The sequence below is a fragment of the Malurus melanocephalus genome, unplaced genomic scaffold (assembly GCF_030028575.1).
Source record: "Malurus melanocephalus ecotype Western Australia unplaced genomic scaffold, MMel_1.1 scaffold_272, whole genome shotgun sequence".
Taxonomy (NCBI): Eukaryota; Metazoa; Chordata; class Aves; order Passeriformes; family Maluridae; genus Malurus; species Malurus melanocephalus.
In genome coordinates this window covers 841,154-859,485 of record NW_026623504.1, presented here as the reverse complement: position 1 = coordinate 859,485, position 18,332 = coordinate 841,154, and the positions used below count along the sequence as shown (strand labels likewise).

Genomic DNA, 18,332 nt, shown 5'->3' with positions numbered 1-18,332 from the left:
ACTTCTACAGCAGAGCCTGAGCTCTGTGCCAGGGCCTCCTGTCCAAAGTAATTCCAACCACAGCAAAGGGATTATCCCAACCCTCCWTCAGAGCTGTGCTTTGCAAACATCCAAAATGCAGAAAAAGCCATAAACCTGGTGATGGAGCATTCCCCAGCTCATCTTTCTCCAACAACCTGATCTTTTGGAAACTTCCCATCATTTACTGGAAAACCCTAGACTGTGTTACTGCCAACAGAGAAATCTTTTGTTACTCCAGGTGTATTTATGGGGAACTTTCAAAGTATCTAACCCTAATGAAGATGATCCTCCACCAGTATTTTTCAGAGAATGATGAAGGGAGCTGCTAAGGGGAAAACTGGAGGAATATGGAGGAGGGAGAGCACTGATTTTGATGCAACACTGGCAGAGCAAAGCTTACCAACTACAAGAGCCCAAAAATTTGAGATGCAGGTGTGGAGAGCTCCAGGGCAGCTGAGGAGCACAGCATCCCTTACCTGCATTAGAATTGAGCTCCTCATTCTCTGACTCGGTTCCATTTTGACTTCCACTCCCATGGAGGCTGTTCATGGCCATGAGTTTCATTTTCTGCAGCTTCATCGCCTCTGCCATGGCAGCTGCTGTCAGACCTGAGAAAAGATAAATAAATAATATTCAGTGTCATGTTACACAATGTGGCACTGCAAAGCATGAACAGAACGTTCCCTTTCAGCAAGAAAGAGTCACATGAATTCAATGCCCATTTTTAGGCCACTTAATTAATGCTATCCTGAACACCCATCTTTATTTTAAAGTCAAGTTACTCCAATACACCATTCTAAGAATTAAAAAAAACCCCAAACCTTCATGTTTATTTCTATTTTAAACATGTACAGCATAAGGAAATATTTATTTAATGGTATCCCTTTTGATTATACTTTTAAATATAATTTCCCAACACTTTGATCACCTCGTCACTTTGATCACTTTCTGGTTGACTTATTTAGCTGCAACAAAATTTACACAAACGCAGAGTAGGATACAGTATTCCTTAATTTCAACAGTTTGAAGSCAATTAACATGTAATAGTACAGCACTGATTGTTCTATTAAGTACCCAATTATTATTCTGCCTTTTTGGGAATCTGTTGGTTTGGATTAATATTATTGTTACTGGAAAATATTATATTGGAAATGAGTAGAAAATCACAATATGGATGATCACAAAATCAATCCCCCTTTGAGAGACCTTCAAGATCAGCACAAAATACAGAATTAAGGGGAGTTTGGTAGAAGATTTTCAAATGAAGAAGCAGAGTAACATCAGGCTACAGGTTAACATAATTATCATGATTTTCTGTTAGGTTCCCAGTTGTTTTTTTTTCCTTAAGTGCAAAGTTTTAAAGTTTTACCATCTTGACTTAGTAAGTAAAGAATCAGATTTTCTTTCAGCCAGTATCCAGTTACTTTTACTCTGGGCAAGATGTGACTGAACATAATCTGAAGTTCTTGCAGGAAAATCCAAGAGCTATGGCCATATMACCAAAACTATCTCTCCAGGTACAGCTGTTTATTCACTCAGTTATGGATTAAATGGGTTTACTCTTCCCCCCAGAACAGTAAGATTTGCTTTTATAATTTGCTCCCTAGTTCCACAGAATCACTGRAATGCATTTATTAAAAGCTGTGACTTTTTGGTGGTGGTGCATGTTCCATCACCCCACTAAAGGATCATCCATCAAACCAGAATGAAATGATCCTCTCCTGGAAAGTATTGCTTACTGAGAGATGGAGACACTGATTAAAGGGAACTAATAATTTTCACACCCTACCCATAAATTACAACACCCTTTTAAAAGCTGCTACGAATTTGACATTCAGATTWGCTCTGCTGGGCTTCACAAAGTTCTCCTTATTTTAATAGGAGTTAAAAAGGAAGCAATCCAGACTCCAGCTGCATGGAGAGGGACAGTGACTATCACAGATGGATTCAGCACTTGGGTCAAGCTCAAAGATATTCTGATTAACATCAGTAAACTGGGGATGAGGATGGGCTGTCTGTCCTCCTCCACCCCATCCAACATCCACAAAACCCAGCTGCACTCACACACCCCACATCTAACCCACAAGAATYAGGCATTTGTTACTGTTTTACCACTGATTCAGGAAAAATTGTATTAATTGCATTATTAATACACACTAAGTACAACCACATAAAAGTAAATCCTGAAAACATCACCAATAATCTTGTTTTTTAGGTTATTCAAGACAGCCCTAATTTCACACAAAAGATCACTGTGCTGTAACTTTTTTCAACACCCTTTATGTTCTTTTACAAATGMTGCAGGTTTTTTAACAGGCAGATACAATATTCTGCTGTTTAAACTCCTGTTTTTATCTCACACATTCTCACTTAATCCATCACACAATACAACCTCAATGATAAAACTCTCCACAGACTTTCTGGAGAAGATGGAATAGTTCGCAAACTTTTTCACTTTTTCTTTTCTTAGGGAAAGGAAGTGGAATTGTTCTTGAAGTGAATTTTACCTTATTCGCAGGAAGCAAAAAAACCCACAAGCATCATCACAATTCTGAGGATTTGACTGTTTTCAAGATTTCCAGCACTTTTCACTTTGTATTTTTAATCAATTTGCTAAGCATTCACATTCATTTTAATGGCTACAAAAATAAAACATCTGAATGTGGAGATTTCTAACATATTATCATTCGTATGTTCCCAAGTATGTAGAGATAAACCACTATGGCAGTGTTCTCATCAGGGTCAGTATTTACACAGCTTCTTGATATAGATTAGAAATCATAAAATTTAATAAAATACACAAAACAGAAAAGCAACTACTTATAAGAAGGTAAATAAAGAAGGAAAAATAAATTCAGATCTTTAGCAAAAGGTTCAAAGAAAAGACAAGAAAAAAAGKTAGCCAGGGGACCGYATTAAAAAAGAAAAAAAGGAAAAAAAATCCCCTAAAACCTTCCATTGAACATTTGTACCAGAAGTRTAATGAAGGCAGAAAGGTACCAAGGAACAAACAAAAAATAATAAACACAGTCCCCAAATCAGCACGATGCCGCCTGCAGAAATTAAAGGTAATTATTGTCAGGCGTTTCTGAGCTCCCTAACCAGACACAGCTGCCACAAGGACACCAGCCAAGAAACAGTGATGTATCAGGAAACTGTGCTGTGCCATCTGCCACACCAAAGTCACTGCACTTCAGCAGAACAAGTTTCGAGAGTAAAAAATACGATCCTAGAGCAGAAAGCACCAAGGTCCTGCACAGCCAGGCACGAGCTTGAAGATAAAACCAAAATTATCCCTAAGCTCAGGGCCAGCAAAGCCTTGATTCTCTCACTCACTCCCCAGTCTTTAGAATTTCTTGCTTGRACTGAAAGTCACAGAATTTGTCTGAGGCATCTTAAAAACAACACACTAATTCTTCAGCATTTCTGAGAAACAATAATATTGAGGCTGAAGCAAATGGGTTCAGCACTAAGGGGGTGCTCTGACTGAAACGATGGCAGGAAATGGGCAGAGAATCACCAACTGGCATAATCTTCAATTAAAGTACCACCATGGTTAACATTCCTGGAGCTATTATTTAATTTAACTATAATAAAACTCCTTTCTATAACTGACTCAGCTCGGGCTGGCTGTGGAGAAGAGGGCTATTCCTCAACTCACTTATCTAAAGGTCTACAAAAAAACCACAAGAATCATTTCCATGCTCTTGGAAGAATCATTATCAGCAGCAGAACCTCACTTAGAGAAATGTCCTGGAGATCTCTCTAACACACACATGTGTCCCTCTACTTCCACCTAAAAACCAAAAAAAAAAGGGTTTCTAGGAAAAGCCTGGATTACACACTTGAAAGCTCCTGGTTTTTCCTGTCCATTTGCACTGGAAATTTTCCTTGCTGCAGTTAAGTTCTGCCAGCTGCGATCAGCCACAGAGCACCCAGGAAATAAACTGGGGGTGTTTATTGTCAAACAAATAAATGGTCTGACACCCCAACAGCACGGGAGGGACAATGGGACAGTGTCCTCACCTCCAGAGACAGCACAAACCCCTYCTGGAAAACCCAGGAAACCAAAACTTGATGAATTCCTGCGCTGAGGTACATCTGGCATCTTGAGGGCAAGCAGATCCTCCACSTTCAACCAAAGTCCAGCCACTGAAAATTGGGGTTTTTATAGTGAATGCAAAAGGCCTGAGCTTTTCAGGTGACCCTGATTATCTGCTGATCTCTCCTCCAGCCACAGCTGTTTCTTTTTAGTTTCCTGATTAGTCAGTGCCCCTCCTTCATATTAGTTTGAAAGCTTTTCTGTCAAAACTGTGAACGAGTAAATTAACTAAAGGAGAACTATGAGTAATCAAATCTTGAGGTTTGCAATTAATTAAATGAAATGGTGAAGTCAGTGAACTGAAAAATGGCTTTATATTAAAACAAAACATTTAATTAAATTAACAGTCAACACATTGCAATTAATAATATTCAAAAGGAAAAATGAAACCCAGTTTAACTGTGCCATATTATTTCAGTGTAACAGTCAAGCATTGTGCATGGGCTTGTTTATTATTTGCATCCAAAGCTGCTATGGGTCAAGCCTGCTGTGCTAAAACAGCAACCACAAAATATCTGGGACTATGAAATGTCATATTGTAAACAGAGAAAACAATCCTGGAACCTCCAACAAATTAGGCTTTTCAAGATTGAAAAGGATATGCTTGCTTTAAAGAAAATTAGTAGGAGTAAATAASTRTAATATATGTTACATTTTCAGAATKCCTGCAAAATTKTACTAATTAATTTWAAAAATAACATTAGAAAGTGAAGGTTTCTGTGTGGCAGAAATGAATTGCCCTTGCTCAGTGATAAACAGGGAGGTGAAACCCAGCTACCACACAAAGGRCAGTGAAACCAAATTCTTGGATAGGAACAGAAAAATGCCCAAAGTCCCAAAGCAGTCTGGAGACGGGCCCAAACTCGAAATTTGTGTTATTTTAGAWTGTTTTCATGTTTGTGAACTGACTCAGCCAGAAACTGCAGGAAGGTTCAGCTCTAATGCTCTCTGCAAAGATCCCCTGGCTGCAGCTGGGAATGATCCCAATAATCCATCCATGTGAACCATGGACAGAACTCAGGGAGGAACTGGTGAGGAAATGGTGAGCAACTGGTGAGGAATGGTGAGCAACTGGTGAGGAAGAGGAGCCCAGGATGAGATCCAGGGCAGCCAACAGCCAAGGAATCCATCACAACACCAGAGCTCCTTGAATCTGCTCTTACACCTGCAGCCAGTTGTTCTGATAGTACAACCATATTTCAAAAATACGCTCCTTCCCATTTTGCCACAGGAAAACACCCCAAATGACAGCAAGAGCTGATTTTTAGAGGAAAAATTTTGAAATTCAGTATTTAAAGTGCTGCATGGTCAAGGCAAAARAGAAAATAAAGACTAATTGCTTTATTTGAACAGGGCTTGGAGCAACTCATGGCAGAGGGTGGGATGAGATAATCTTTAAGGTCTTCTCCAAGTCCAACCAGTCAGGAATTCTTGGATTCTCTAAACACATKCAGTTAATGAAAGTTGAGAGACTACTGAAGATGATCCTTACCAAAATATTTCAAATAATATTTAAAAATGTTGAGTGGCCTAACATTTTTAAATACCACCACTTTAAAATGTCAAAAACATCATACTGTGGCAAAAGAATCCTACTGAGGGGGAGAAAATCCAAACAAATATTACTCATATCTGCCAGGAATTGTGAGAAATTAAATCTTTCACAGAGAAGCTCCAGTCAGCTTGAAAATGTCACAGTCTTTTCTTGAGGGACTTGATTCYCTGCTTTTGTGCAGTSYCTGAATATTCCCTAGGAAAMTTCCYGTCCTGCAGGTGATGGATGGGGACAAACCCATGGACAGCTCTCCCCATCCCACAACCCTGGTTCCCACACAGGTCAAGGGATGCTCTATCATCATCCACAACGAGGAAAACACTGATAATATAATTTAAAGACTYTGCCAAGTGCTCAAAGGATCAGAATCACCATTGCACAAACCTCTCTGAATTTCTGATGGCTCGATTTTGCAATCCCAGTGATTTCTGTTTCACGTGGCGCGCCTGCTCRCTTTACTTTAAAATACAATTTCACGCAAAAGTTCACCTGAGCATAAACAAGAACAAAACCCTCAAACATCAAAACATCCCTGCCACTCTGTTATAACAGTGTGGGAACAGAGCATGGAGTCTCTGAGCTGCTCACAGAATCCTTTATTCTCACAAAGCTGTGCCTCTTTATATTTTCAATGTTCCCAGGCTGAGCACCCATTGCCCTGCAGTTTTAACCCTTTTCCACACAGTGAGATTGAATTGGGGTGAGCAGGAACCCACAGGAGCTCCTTCTGTGAGGCTGTGGAACAATTCACAGAAGCAACAGGTTGTCACTCTCTAATTTCACACCAATTTAGGCAGCAGCAAAAATCCTGATTCTGACAAATCTGGGAGTTCCAGATGCTCCCATCCCATGTCTGTCTATTATTTCAAATTCTCACCCCACTCAGAACCACTGTCCTGATCTTATCCTCCCTGATATCCACCCGAAACACTGAAAACATTCTTAACGTGAACATTTTCCATCAGGTACCTGAGATACTTCACATCCTCCACCCATAAAGATGAAGACCCAAGAGCTGTCCGATCTCCTGTCCAGACCCAAGGGGCTCAGTTTGAAGCAAACAGAAATTTTAATCCCAGATTTGCAATTTGCACCTCGATCTGTAAGATGAGCATTCCAGTTTGAGCTGATGCACTGCAAAACCCAGCTGTGGATTTTACAGTTGAATTCCTACCCAAAAAAAACCACCTGCATCTCACATCAAACTAAACTGCAGCTTCCCCTGATGGAGGGAAACAGGAAAATCAGAACTCTGAAAAGCACTGAGAGGGTTACATTACTTTTGATCCTTCGTTCCTCCAGTGGGTCTCATGAGAATTGATTAATTTTGTGACATTTTCTGCTCTTTTTTACAATCTATGTCATGAGAATGATTTGTCAAGGYTGTAATGCGTAATACTTTTAGTATTCTGCACTACTGTGACCTTTACCTCCTTCTGTATATTTGATTGACTGACCACCCCACTTTGGATGTGCAGCTTCCCAAAGATGGAAGCACATGCCAGGCACAGCAGACATTGAATTATCACCAAAAAAATCACAATCATTTGATAACTTTTGCATTCTTTGATGAACATCTGATTAAATTTAAGTCATGTCATTGAAACTTTTCAACATAAAATGGAAACTTACAATATGGGGTGTGTTTAAACAGTGTTTTTAAACATGAAGAGAGTGACAAATTCATGCAGAAACTCTCATTTCACTACAGATAAGAGAAGTTAAACTAATGCTCATCATCACCCAAACTCTCAAATGATCTGCTTATGCTTTCAAAATGCTGTCACAGACTGAAGATTGCAGTTCTATGAGATAAGGACTTGAAAAATTAAAAACTAAACCAGAAAYMTCTTAAATTACCTCCCTGAGAGCAWCACAAWGTAAATTCCAATTTMACGAAAATATATTAACTCCAAAATGCTAACAATTCAGAAGCCACAGGAAAGAAGGGGTGGTTACCATCAGCATTTGCCTCTAACTGCAGGACTTTGTTATCCATTTTAGAATATTCTTGGGTTCCTGGGAACCTAAAATTATTAATGTATTAAACCTATAGTCCTGATATTCACCATGGATGTTCTGTAAATTCACTATAATCACAAAAGTCTGCCATGGTGCATGTGCTGCCATCTGAAATCAGAATTTCCTGTTGTTTCTTCTTTCTCCACATTTATTCCTTCCCCATTACATCGGTTTCTGTGGGTTTCAAGCCCCTGTCTATAAGCAGTAATAACAGGGAAACTGCAGAAGTTTTTGGAAGCTCTTTCAGCCAAGTACCAGAAAGTCTGAGAGCTTATCTGRAGGTGGCACAAATCTCTCGAGTTTGTAGAATTAATTGGGCTGGAAGGTCTTCTGAGAATAAGGATATCTTTGTGAGTGATTTCGAGCTGCTTCCTAGTGGTGACTGGAAAACACCAGACAAATATTTGTTGAGTATCAGACAACACAGGGACAGCTCCATTCCAGCTGTCTCAATCCACCATTTGAAAACACTGCATTTCAAGGATTTTAAGTGAATTGTGAGTTCCATAAATTCACCACGCTGCAGCATTTCATAAAAAAAACCTCAACATGCTGCCAGGATCTGCATTTCTGGTAGAGGCTGGATTGTAAAAGCATGGTTTGCATGTTTGTAAAATCATCTCCTACATGCTGCTGCTTCCACATGAGCCATTTTCAAGACCCTGCCAGAACAGAAACTAAATGTTATGATCATACTTAGTTACTWGAGGCTGAGAAATCTGTGGCCAGTTCATAAAACTCATGAAAATGTAATATTTGAAGCACAGTAATCTACGCAATGGAAGAGCCCAGACCCTCCTCTCCAAATGGCTCTTAATTAACACGGCCTCAAAGGATTCAAGTTTGAAAGCAGTGTCACTTAGGAACAGAAATTCCTGGAATATTCTTCTGAGACCTACAACCACTTTGCAGAATTAAGGCAAAATATTAGTGTTTTGAGACCATTTGAAAACCTACAACTTACTCACAGTGAAAAATATTTGGGAATTTGGCGTTAGGGATCTCCTGCTTCAAGAAGACCCCACCACATTTGCAATTACTGCAATTGGACCAAGGGGTAGGAACGTAATTTTCTTGGAATAACCAATTCCCAAATGAATATTCCATTAACTGCTAAATGTAAAATAAAGCAACACCTGGGGGAGCAGGGACCTGCCCCTCTTCACGTGAGGACTCCACCTACTACCAAGTTATGATCTCTTTATACGTGTTTGGCTCAGCAAAACCTGTTGGGTTTCTGCTTTGTTTTTCATTTCAGAGAGTGGAAAACCCCATTCCTCCAAAGCAGGCACAGCCTGATGTCCCCACAGGGCTCAGGAATGCAGCTTTTGCCACCAAACCCCTTGACCAGCACTGGCTGTGGTCAGAAAGACACCATGGTCATGGAATTCAGGGTGTGAACCACACATGGTTCTCTGGAAGAAAGAAATGAGATTTCCTGGGTTTCTTTCAGTTCCAGCAGAGTCTGGACCATCCAAAAGGCCGTGCCTGAGGAAGGACAAGCTCCCTTGCAATGTTCCAACCTGCACAGCAGCAAATTCTCATGGCAGAGCTGCCCAGACGCCTCCCCAGAGCCGAGCTGGTGCTTTGGGCACTGATTTTACGAAGGTGATGGATTTGTGCAATCCCAACGCTGCACAGGGAAATGAGGAGGATGCCCACAGGCTGCAGGAACCAGGTTTAACCTCAGGGAATGCTCAGACCACAGGTAAAGAAACAAAAGAGCCCCATTTTCCTGTGGGGCATAAATGAATGACTATTGATCCCACAGCCAGAGTGTGAGCAGYRTGATTATGGAGGAGGGGGCACCTTYACTTTCTTTTCTTAAACATTTTTTACTTCTGATCACTCCAATCTCTCTGTTTTTAAAGTTACTTTCCTACACTTTTGTTAAAGCTTATTCATGCACATTTACTTGCACAAATAACAYGGGAGACAAGTAATTTAGTCCCAATAGGTTAATATCACCTTTGTTTATGAAGTTATGCCAGAATAGCTATTTCCATTTTACGCTGTGCAAGGTAAAGAACATTTTTCAAAGCCGAGACACTGACTGGAAGCTTATTTTCTTGTTCCAGGTGGTGAATAAAAATAACACGTAGAAGATGAACTACACCATTTTTAAAATCTTAAAGGATGTGTCTCTGCTCATTGGTCAAGCTGAATTAACTCGCAGCCTCCAAGCCAAATGCAGGCTCGAGGAGGAGAGGAATAATTTAGTTACTGAATTGAAACACTGAGTAATCTAAAATTATGCAAATATTCTCTTTGCCCTTGCAAATCTTTACATAAAAACTCCACTGGTCTTTACTCCCAAGTTTGCACCAGTATAGCAGTTTCATTTCTTCTAGAACTATGGCAACAAACATTTTTAGCTCAGGTTTTGTGCAATTATTTCAGTAGTCAAAGTATGTTCAGATTTTAAAATAGATTCTCCAGATTTTTAAAATTGAAATTAAATAAATTTACTTTAAAAATAARACTGCATTTAATATAAACTATGTCCAAGATGTACTGAGATATTTTTACYCAATTCAGAAAAATACTGCAGGTGTCTATTCATCATGCTTTTCCAGAATTCCACATTATATAACTAAACCCTTGCAAGCATTCCTTTTACATTTATTGTTCTTAGCAGTCCTCAACCATTTCTCAATATTAATACTTTTTGCAGCTATCTGTTTAGAGCTGAGAGTTTTAAATCTACTTTAAGGCCTTTCCCACRTTGGTAAATTCAGTATTATATATTATTATAAATTTATCTAGGTAATATTCCAGTGCACTCCCAATAAGCATTTAACTCTGGTTTCAGAAGCTTAACATGCAAAATCTGTCAATTTTAAAGTTTTATTAAAAAGAAAAATTCTGCTTCTTCCGTATATGTTTCTTTTAAATAAATCTTTTCAGCATTTATCTGCCATATCCTTTAATTGACATTTCCCTAACAGCAGCACTATTAGATGAGAGCAGATCTAACAGACATTTATCAATTAGTAGCTGAGCAGTTCAGTATGTTAAACACAAATCCTAACTGCAGTTTTATTCCCCTGTGTATTTTTAGGAACTGGTATGTATTTAAGAAAACCTACTCACTTCCTTTAGGCTGAGGATGGATGTGAGACAGACTCCCCTAATGTGAAGSAACTTACAGATGACCAAGAAACTTATTTATATTCTCTTCAGGAAATAAATAATTGGTCCTTATTTCTTTCAAAAAGCCACCAAACTGCTCATACTCGAGAAGAAAATTAACCTCTTTACTGATTAATCACTAGGCAGCTTTGACTGGTGAAGAGAAAAYTGTATTACAAATGAACAGCTACCTGTTATCAAATTACAAGGCATTTTCATCAAAGGACCCAAAAATGCAGCACATTGACCAGTTAACGTGTTTCCACTGACCTGGGGGGATTTTTCCAGTTAACAGCTTCTGAAGAATGCTACCTTTTGATTCTTGTCTCTGACACAAAAATGATTGTCCCATTTAGCCACTGCTCTATCACATACATCAGAGAATCCTATTTACTCACACGCTCCTGGAACATTAAAACACAATACTGTGATTGTCTCGGGAAGAAAATTCTAAAGATTGACTTTTTTCCCTTCTTTTTTTTTTTTTTTTTCAGTAAAGAGTAAGATCAAAAGCTAACTTTAATAGATGTTTGACTAAGGTCACACTCCTAGGAAATGGAACACTGAAGATGAAAGAGAACAAATAGATTTGGTTTTTGATCTCAGCCAAATGCATTTGGCATTGTTTAGCTTTTATAAAATACTTCAACTTTAGGCCGKATCATGACTGAAATGAATTGGTTGAAGATTTTAACAGTTTGGTAAGACTTTAACATGTACCAAAAAAAGACTTTAATATGTACCAACATTTGGAAAAACATCTGAAGTATTTGGCCAGATTTTTTTTCTCACTGGAATGAAGTCGGGTCATGTCTAAATCCTGTTGTTAAGGCTAGATGTATATAAACTATTTTAAGAATAGATTTTCCCAATYTTAGGCAGATTTAAGAGTTATTATCCACTAGTGCTGTAAAATCAGGACCACCGGTATTTCCAGTAAGAAATTTCAGGGGAAAGTGCAGAGCACCGAGAAAAAGTATTGGAATTATTCAAATAAAACAAGGAACTGTGTCCCTAACCAAGAGTGCACATTGGATTCTTTTCCCAAATTATTTCACAGCTCTTGAGGACATCCACATTTGTAATCTAAACAGGAATAAGAGAGGAATGGATTACAATCTACAAACTATTACTTTCAAATCTGCCAGCAATAATGGTGTTTGCTAACTGAAGACAACTTGCTTAATTAAGGAAAAAGATAACACTCATTAAAGCAATATGCTTAAATCATTACTATTGTTAGAAAAAATTATTTATCACTGGCCATCAGAACTGCAGAAACCTGTAAACCACTTAGCAGGCAACATAGTCAGAATTTCCAAAGGCATTCCATGAGCCCTGACAAAAATCAGTGATTCCAGGAAATGCCCCAACCCTAAAGCTTCAAAACTGCCTGCTTCGAGTTTTGGTGAAAATTAATGACCAAAAAATATAAAAAAAATATTGTATCTGAGTTATACAACCATTTGGCCTTAGAAACTCTACAGAAATCATATAAAGGGAAGAATTTCCTGCTCTGACTTTCAAATTATTCTATTACTGTGTTTTAGCAGGGATAAAGAGCTGAGAAAGAGTTATTTCCCAAGATACAAGGTTGGGTATTTATCATAATTGATGGAGACACACCTGACCACAAACCCTAAAAGAAAAGTGGGAAGGAAGAGGTGATTCCCTACACTTTTCTCTCTGTTCCTTTCTCCAGGGCCACTTAAAGCCCAACCCAAAAACACCGCGGCCGTTTGCTCTCCAAAATCCAGCCAAAAACCACACCAAGCACCCATTCCTTCTTTACACCCTTCATTTCTTAAAAACAGAAAATACCTCAAATTTTCCCCTCTTCTGTTTCAGAAGGACATGGCCTATTCCACCTTTTTCTGTTATTTATTACATTCTGTACCACATTTCTGCTGCTGAGGCAATAAATGATTTGCTGAGCCCACCTGGACCGTGGTTCAGGGCAGAAACCCCACCCAGCTGAGCTGGGACTGAACACCTGCACCCAGCAATGTTTCAGCTATGTCACTCTCAAATATTACAAATATTACAAATATTGTAATCTTTTTATTCACTGAGCCCACCTGCAGGATCGCAGCACACATCCTAAATAAACCTGGCTTGTTCCTTAGCACCAAAAAAAAAATCCAACATCCTCAGCCTCATCCTTCAGATGCCACCCAGCTTCAAATGCCCGTCACTATTGATCCACACCACAGCAAACCTGATGCTTAAAAATCCCTGCCTCGAAGCAGAAGGATTAGAAACTGCCAGAAAAATAATAAAAATCTAAGAAGACAACTCATTTTTACACAGAAAAGGTGTTGGGAAGAGGGTTAAAATACCTTGTTTTCAAGGACAGTATGGAAGCCATGGAAGCACACTGGATATTAGCTAAAATGTAAACTTAATTTGAGAGAGGCTGCTGATCCACCCCACATGGAGGGGGTTGTTTTACATWTTATACATATTTATGTAAAAAGTAGATATATAGGCTTTCATTCTCAACAGACATGTTGATCAACAAACACCCAATGTGTAATTCCTGCTTCTCCTCAGTTTTATTTCTCCAGGCATTGAAACGCTTTGATTCTTCTTGAAGCCAGGAATATTTTCATTTCTCCACCCTTAAGACATCAAGCCCATGAAAGTTCAATAAAAACTTCTTTTGTTTTAGCARCTGAACGTTTGCTGTTCTGCACATCCCCTGAAGGACACAAAAATGTACGACATTAATTATACAGCAAAAATCTRCATCTGGCTTTTTACACCTTTTGCAAAGAAGGTGTAAATTTATCTATATGCAGATTAAACTATGGAATTTGGGGTTATGGGCATTTCCAAAGAAGGAAGCCCAAGAATCAGAAAGCTTCTTTATATGATATATCAGAAAGGTGCTGAGTGACAGAAAAAAAATAGAATTAAACCTATTAATAGAATGCTATACAAGTAATTCAGAAGTATGGTAAATTAAGTCGAATCTTCAGTGTTCCAACTCTCAAGTTTCAAAATACTGTGCTTCTTCAACAAAGAAATAAATAAATCCTTCATAATCTTTTGTGTCTGGCTCTGTGCTATAAAGAATTTATTGAAAAACAAGCTCTTATTTATGGATAAAAACTAACTTCTAMCAAATAGAAACCAGAAAACTAWAAAGCAAAAATTAAGCAAAACAGTGCTTGATTAATTTGGTCCTTAGTAGGAATATAAAAGGACCAGCCTGTGGAGGATATCATAAGACTGATTTATATTACCAACACTGAACTATTGAGGTATATGCTTATATATCACATTTTATAAGAGGCACCATGGGATCACACCATCTGCTATGGAGACATCAATAACTGCACCTTTTAAAAAATAACAGCCAGAGAGCAGAAATGATCACTGTGAGGTTTTCTTTTGTTTTCTTTTCGACKATGGAAATTTCCCAAAGCAAAACAGGAGCACAGGAAGGTGCAGCAGGACCAAAACCCAGCCCTGGAGGGGCACAGGGATCTCACTGGCTCCTGGTGCCCACACCTTGCAAAACAATTCACTGAAGACATCATTATTTCACTTTTGTCCAGAAGGTTCAATATTTTTGTCCTTGAGCAAAAAATATTTAATCTCCAGTTGTAAGTGCAGAAAACAAACTCCCTGCAGGAAATGAGTTGTTTTTCCCTTCCTGAAAAAATGCGCAATGATGAGCATAACAACACCAATGATGGGGGAAATGGTGTTTCAAACTGCAGAAATAACAAAGCTATCATGAATAATTCCCACCAGAAATCCTGGAAACTGGACAACCTACTGCCAGTTCTTGTTTTACACAGTGAAAACAGAAACTGAAGGGGAGGGAGATCTGTACAACTGGATTTCAATTGGATTTACTCATCACTTCCAACTGTACCCACAGGTGACTAAATGGTTTACATTCTTTTCTTTTCTATTTGGCCAAACTGAACAGGAGGCAAAGATGCAAAGATGTGCTGTCCCCTGACATATTAGGATAATTATGGRGAAAAGGAAATGAGAACTATTTCATCTTCAAAGTGCTTTCCTAAGACATTAACATCTAATAACAGTATTAAAGTCACATTATAGGYCTTTAATCTGTGGCAGTAATAATGCTGTCTGGTTTAATAAAAATACCCATTGAAATAAATATTTTGGCWATCCACTTTTAGGAGTTTGGAAAACTATTAATAGCAAGTTGAGGACACTTTGGGATAGTTCACACTAAATTTTGAGAGCAGCACTTTTGCAGTTACAGCAGCTTCCTTCCCTGTGCTCTCCTAGGGAGAAATGAAACCAGCTTTATCAGGATTTCTYATGTCAATACTTTAAAGTAAGAAACAATAAAAGTTGTCATGTATCTTGAAATCAGTAAGGAAGAAAATGATCACAATGAAGCAGAGCTCAGGAATTCTGCACGTCTCTTATCTGCACAGGTAAGGCAGTACCCAGCTCAYTGCGGAGATATTCCTCACCAAATTCTGCTGCAATTCTAGCAAAGGGACCAACTCCATTTCCAAACTGCAGTAAGATAATTGCTGTTTCACCAGGAATGAAATCTTTGAAGCAGGAGCCCTTCATGTCACAGATTTCTGGCCCAAGCAGAGTGACAGAAGTTCTTTGGGTACCAAATCTCCTGGCACTGCCARAGGGACTCTGACACATTCTGCAATACAATTCACTGCTGAGGACATTTAAAAGTTAGTAAATAATGTTTATTGCTGTAAGARCTGCCCTTTTAATTTGCTAAGGAGTTTGAAAAGGCATCATAACTTCTCGCTGGGTTACATTTACAAAATTGAGTGCTGGCTTCCAAGCTTTGGGAGCTCTGACAGTCAAATGTGAACACGTTCATCTGTAACACTGCAGGCACAGCATTAGCCAATGAGAGAATCATTAATTACATTGTTTACCAAAAGTAAGAAATAAAATAATCATATTTTTGCTGTTGGCTTCACAGAAAGTGCAATCAGCATTTTCAGAGTGCAAGGCAGTCTCTCTTTGGTTTTGGCTGGCTGACATTCCCTTGCCAATAATGTGTTATTGCTTGCTCTTTTTTTCAGAAATTATTAAATTGAARTAACTGAAAGGCTTCTAAATAATATTGCAGCACATAAAACACTCAGGACATGGAATTCCCCTAATTTTGCTTTATAAACTCTATGTCTCCTATTCACCCCTTTCTCCCCACCCAGCACCTGGGTACAGGGGCGGATGAGAAACGGGATAATGTCAATTATGCGTGATGGTAGATGAGGTGAACTGGTACAAAGAACAATGCCCTTCACTGGAAATTTCTGCTCTTCATCTTTCTTGGAGAGATCACTCCTGTTGGCCTGGATGGGTGCCTTTGATGAAGTGGTCAGCAGTGACTTTTTTTTTCCTTAATTCACATGAAAGGAGACCACAGAACCAATCTACAAGAAATATCTGTCTACATCTGAGAGCAAAGGATGACATCGATTACCTGCACATAAACCACACCTCTGTGTTGCCACAACTGACCATATTTACCATAGCTGGGATCTTCTTTCTCTAAACCTCACTCCTGCAAACTTAGTATTAATGACAAATTGCACAAAAAGTTGCAAAGTTCCCCTTCACATCTGGTGAGAAGGACCAAGGTGAGCCTCAAAAACTTCTCTTGTCAAAGCTGTTACAGAAGTTGCCCTCTCAAAAAGTTTGGTATCACAAAAAGAAGTATTTCAGAAGTTCTTGGTGAGTTTTCATTGAAGTTTAGCACCTCTAAATGCTGCTGGCTGATGGTTTGGTGACATGAACTGAAAATTATTCAGGTAACCCATTCACTTCCTTTGCTCAACCCACGTTGAGTTTGCTCAAGCTTTTGTTTCCTCAGCAAGGCCATTTACTGCTGTGAATGACATTAAGCAGGTACAGATTCATTCCTTTATTCTTTTTTCGTGATGAAAAAAGATTGAATTTTCTTTCAATTATTAAAATGACACCCAAAAGAAGGTGAAACAAAAACATGTATCAACTGCTATGGTCTGGACAATGAAATACAAGAATACRATGAAGAATATACACAATCAGCACATAATTCATTGATTGCCCCTTCTCCAATGAAGGGCCATCAGCTCTTTTAAAAGTAAAATTACATACTAAAATAACAGCAGAGAGAGAAAAATTATGAGGGTCAAGCAAGGGGAAAAAGATGTATCTTCAGCAAAGATTTTTAAATGAGATGGAGAGTCAATGAGGCAGAGAAATACAGGAAAGCCCTTCTGTGCCAGAAAGAATTGAAGAAAAGCAGGTTCTTTTAGCATTAGTGGYGAAATGTGGAGTGGCAGCATGGAGAAGAAAAGCAAAAAAAGCAAAGCAGACATTCCCAAAATAAACTGCCCTAATCCTGCTTTTTAACATGTCTATTAATTACATTAGCATAATGAAAGTTGTCTGAAAGGCTGGACAAAACAAGGGGAAGAAAATAAACGACTTGTGCTAACMAATGTGCTCGCAACTTCCACGACCGCAAACACGACCCAAAATTGTCCATAAATCATGGACTGCATCACTCTAAACCCTGCAATCCTCCTGCCCAAATCCCAATCCCTGCCCTGCTGCCTGCAGAGCAACCCCACAGCATCTCCTTGCTGTTCCTGCCATCCCTGGTGTCACCTMTGATCCTTTTTCAGGGTCCAGCCCTTCCCAGCTCGCTGCACTCGGGGTCCAAGGAGCAAAAAAGGCAACAGGAGAGAGAAAAATGGCAAGTGCTTGACCACGGGAATAAAGTGCAGAGGATCTGCAGGAGTAGGCAGAAAGTTCAGCGAAAATGGGGAAACAAAGGGCATTTTTAACAGCATGAATAAATAAATAAATGCTGGGATAATTTACTTTGAGCTTTGAGCTGRGCCTGGATGTGCTCCTCAGATATTGATGGAGTTCAGGTGGATGTGCAGGCTTCTCCCAGGAACTGCCTGGTGGAATTTCACTCTCCTGATGGCACAGAAGCCTTCATACATGGTCAGTGTGATGTTCTACCACACTTCAGTCTGCTCAAAGGTACAACCCATGAGCAATCCAAGCCCATAGGTTGCTCCTTGCACTGTAAAGTTATCCTACAGAGAGTAACATTCCTTATGGAAGAGCCAGAATCATTGCAAGTGCTGAACTCCTCAGAATATGACATAACTTGGTGTACCGGGGATGTAAACTAACTGCCTCAATAATTGGGTACACAGATTGGTGAAATACATTTTGGTGAAATACAAACTTTTTAAGAAGAATTATTCCAATGGTCTGTCCATTTAGCTGTACGTGGCCCTCCAAATACATTGGTTCTTTAGAAAAACACATTTCGAACAGGCAAGAAGGCTTAAAGCTGTGCCTCAATGGCTGGTTTATATAAAATAAATTAACAAGTTTAACTGGAAATCAAGCCATGTCCTTGAGGTTGTTTTAATGCACCTTGACCCTGCCTCTGATGCTGCTGGTGCATGGCCAGGTRAGGGAGGGGAGGATGTCCCACAGCCAGGGCAGATCCCCTGG

The 18,332-nt window shown here is 39.1% G+C and overlaps 1 protein-coding gene across 2 annotated transcripts in view; it reads right to left on the bottom strand.

Moving 5' to 3' along the window:
- Positions 1-18,332, bottom strand: part of DACH2 (dachshund family transcription factor 2) — a 226,220-nt gene that overhangs the window by 80,064 nt on the left and 127,824 nt on the right. For both annotated transcript variants that reach the window (XM_057376193.1, XM_057376194.1), the window contains exon 3: positions 498-629. In XM_057376193.1, the coding sequence (XP_057232176.1) occupies positions 498-629 (132 nt within the window). The remainder of the gene's footprint in view (positions 1-497; positions 630-18,332) is intronic.